Below are 3624 nucleotides of genomic sequence, written 5' to 3' on the forward strand. Positions count from 1 at the left end.
TTATTATTATTATTATTATTATTATTATGGGACAAGTGATAATATATAAATTCAAGCAAAGGAACAATAAAAGAGTATGTGTTTAAATTAAACCTCATAATGGCATGCTATGTAAACTAATAATACATATTTTCAACCAAATTGTTATAGAATCAAATGATGATGATGTAAAATGAGTCAATCGAGGAATAACACATATAAGTACTAAAATTTGAACAAAGTTTCAATAAAAGAGCATTCAAGAATTAATCCAAGATCATAATTCTATGAAATTAGTCGAGACTCATCTAAGTTAATCAATCGAAAATCAATAAAGAACATGAACACAAACATGAACACGAACATGAATATGAATACAAGCAAAAGAGGAGAGAGGCGAAAAGAAGTAAAATAAATCAACCAAAGAATAACACATATGAGTACTAAAGTTTCAACAAAAGAACATTCAAGAATTAATCAAAGATCATAATTCTACGAAATTAATCGAGATCCATCTAAGTTAATCAATCGAAAAGCAATAGAGAATATGAACACGAATATAAATACGAACACGAGCAAAAGAGGAGAGAGACAAAAAGAAGTACCTGAAGAATGACAAGTGGTTGGTCATCAGGCTTGAAAAGGGCATCCAAAGACTTAGTAACAAGGTGGTGAAAGGCAGGATTAGGGTAAACCATATCTCCAATCTCATCCAAAGAGTAATCACTTGAGGCCACCACAAAGCCAGCCCCAACCCCATTGCAATCAATCTCAAATCGCCCATTTTCACGGTTAACTTTCAGTCTTCCAGCCAAGAAGTGATAGGGCACTAAGAGATTTGAAAAAGTGCTTTTGATTTTCTCAATGACAACATGAGGTGGAAATTTGGCGTGGGGTGCAAAGAAATGGACTGTTTCAACATTGAAGTCGAGGACTTGGTCTATGTTTGTCAAGAATAATGTTGACTCTTTTTGGGCTTCTAATTGGGATGGAAATACTACACTACACTCTTTGATGCTTACTTTCAAGTCTTGTGGAAGAAGAGGTGCAGCCTCTTGGTTGAAGCTTCCCATTTTTATCTCTTGTTTGTTTGATTTCTAGTGACAATTTCCCTTTGTGTGTGATCTGTCTTGTTGGGTTCTTATATATAGCCAATATCTTGTGTCATCTATGTTGGATGGGCGGGTGTAAAAAAGTAATATTTAAATGCAGTCTAAGATGCACTTATACCTTTATGCATTTTACTCCCATCACATACAAAAAAGAATTAAATGTATTTCGGAAAAAAAGTAAAAAGAATTTATCACGAAGTAAATTTATTATGATTGGCAAATTTAGTGAGATCCACAAAGTTTATGTGCAACCTGGAATGCACTATTTTTTGACGTAAAAATTAGAGGATGTCACATGGAAGTCTGTTATTCATTTCAATTTTTTAGGGCTTTCTTTTGTTCTACGTACTTTAACATCTATAATTGGGTCTAGCTTAAGTTTTGGTTTTTAAATATTAATTTGATTCACGAGATCTAACACATGAACTATTAATCTTCTCATTCTATTATCATTTATGGTAAGAAAATTTATTTGATCCTTCGTATACGTTTTTAATTTTAATGCAATCAAGAGGTGAACATACAAAAAAAATGTGGTGGGTAAACAAAAAAATAAAAGTTGTTGAATCGTATATAGTTTATATATCATAATCAATAAATGTACCATATTACAATGTCATTAGTAGATTTGAAAATATGTCATTTTTCTATACAACTCAATATGAACCACATTTATTGATCATGATATAAACTATATATCCATTTTTAATTCCCATTAAATAGCAAATACTCTTGGTGAATTTGTTCTATTGTATTAATTTAGGCCTATCTATATATACCTCACAAAATTGGACATTTTTAGGCCATTTTTGTTCCCCAAAGTGATTTTCAAACAAAAACTGCTTTGGCGACGAATTAAAGCTCACCAAACACACCATCTTTGAACATTAAAACAAAGCAAAAGTCCTTACCATGATCCGTATTAGCCAGCTACGAGTTAAACCAAAATCCACGTGAACAAAGCAAAAGTCCCACCTCCCAAATCCTCAAATGAGTTTTCATTTCCATCATTACTTATTTATATCAACTCATTTCTTACGTGTCAATATATCCATCTATTTATCCATTTTGCGACCTCAACTGAACTATCAGTCTTTAAAATGATATTAGTTTAATTAGTGTATTTTATGCATTGAACCATGCTTGATTTGCCGTCTATATTTAGTCATTAAACTTTGAAATTTTTCTACTTGTATCCCATCCTCGTCTTTGTATATTTTAAAAGGATATATTTTTATGTTTTAAAACATTTTTCGTTTCTATGGCTAATAGTTGCCTTAGTTTAACCATTTACAAGATACACATTTACTTTACTATTTAACTTATAATAGTTGTGGAAATTGGGTCTCTTATTGATAAAAGTTGAATCCTCAAATAAGTTTCATCATTTGGATGTCTAATTTTTATAATTATTTTAAGTTTGAGTATTAAATTTTAACACTTATATAAGTTTGAAGCTCAGTTTTTATAATTAAAAGTTCAATGGTACAATTGTAATTATCAACATATTTAAAAAAAAATAAAAAAAATTGCATTTTGTCCAAAAAAAATTACGATGAATTGCTTGTGGAAAAACTTAACCGTTTGGTGGTGCAGACATTAAATTTTGACCAAATTAATGTGAGAGACAAAAATACAAAATAAAAAAATTACTCCATTTGATTACTTCTTCAATTTTAGTTGTATATTTTGAAATATATGTTTTTTTCTTACCATTTCTAATTCCAAAAACAATAATAAGGTTTATTACTACTTTTTATAGTTTCCAAAACTTGTAGACTTTGGAAAACTTTTTAGAAGTAGATAACAAAATTTAAAAAAGAAAAAAGAAAAGAAAAGAAAAATTTATACGTGAAAGGGAAATTTTGAACGCTTAATTTTCAAAAACAAAAAGTAAAAAAAATCAAATAATTATCAAATATGGTATCCATCCGAATTTACTATAATAAGTTAATTATTTTGAAGATTGAAGTAGAAGCAAGGTTGAAAATTCAAAGGTAAGAAAACTAATATTTTGTTCTAAGATGGCTATCAATTTCAATGAATGAATTTTATGATAATACAACAAACACGTCACCGGCTTTGTAGTTGGGAGTGTCATTAATAAGGTGACTGACAAGGTAGGTGAAGGTAATGGAGATAAGATGACAGATGTAGTTGGGTTCATCCCCTGTCAGTGCCATCCTCCATTTTTGAGTTCCATCTCTTTGTCTGTCCATAGATTTAGTTATCTACAAAGTTAGACCTATATATTGTTTTAAAATCTTTACGATTGTGGTATTTAAAAAAATAATATATATATATATATATATATAATTTTAGATTTTTCACTGAAAATCTCTTGAAGAATTCTCAAATTAATGCATGTGGAATGAACTCATTTTGGACGCATTATTCAACATTGTTTGGATATAGGAAACCCTAAATATCAAGGAAGATTCTTTGTATGTATACACTATTTTTTCGATGAGTTTTATGTTGCTAAATATATTCATACAACTCCAATATGTATGTGAACAATAATAAACTAGCT

General features: G+C 29.4%; 1 protein-coding gene across 1 annotated transcript in view; it reads right to left on the minus strand.

Annotated features, from left to right (window-relative positions):
* LOC120080196 (omega-hydroxypalmitate O-feruloyl transferase) overlaps positions 1 to 1118 on the minus strand; it is a 6048-nt gene extending 4930 nt beyond the window's left edge. The window contains exon 1 of the mRNA XM_039034770.1: positions 585 to 1118. Coding sequence (XP_038890698.1) covers positions 585 to 1052 — 468 coding nt within the window. The 5' untranslated portion in view covers positions 1053 to 1118. The remainder of the gene's footprint in view (positions 1 to 584) is intronic.
* Between the last annotated feature and the right edge of the window lie 2506 nt (positions 1119 to 3624).

Source organism: Benincasa hispida, chromosome 6, assembly GCF_009727055.1.
Source record: "Benincasa hispida cultivar B227 chromosome 6, ASM972705v1, whole genome shotgun sequence".
NCBI classification, from domain to species: domain Eukaryota; kingdom Viridiplantae; phylum Streptophyta; class Magnoliopsida; order Cucurbitales; family Cucurbitaceae; genus Benincasa; species Benincasa hispida.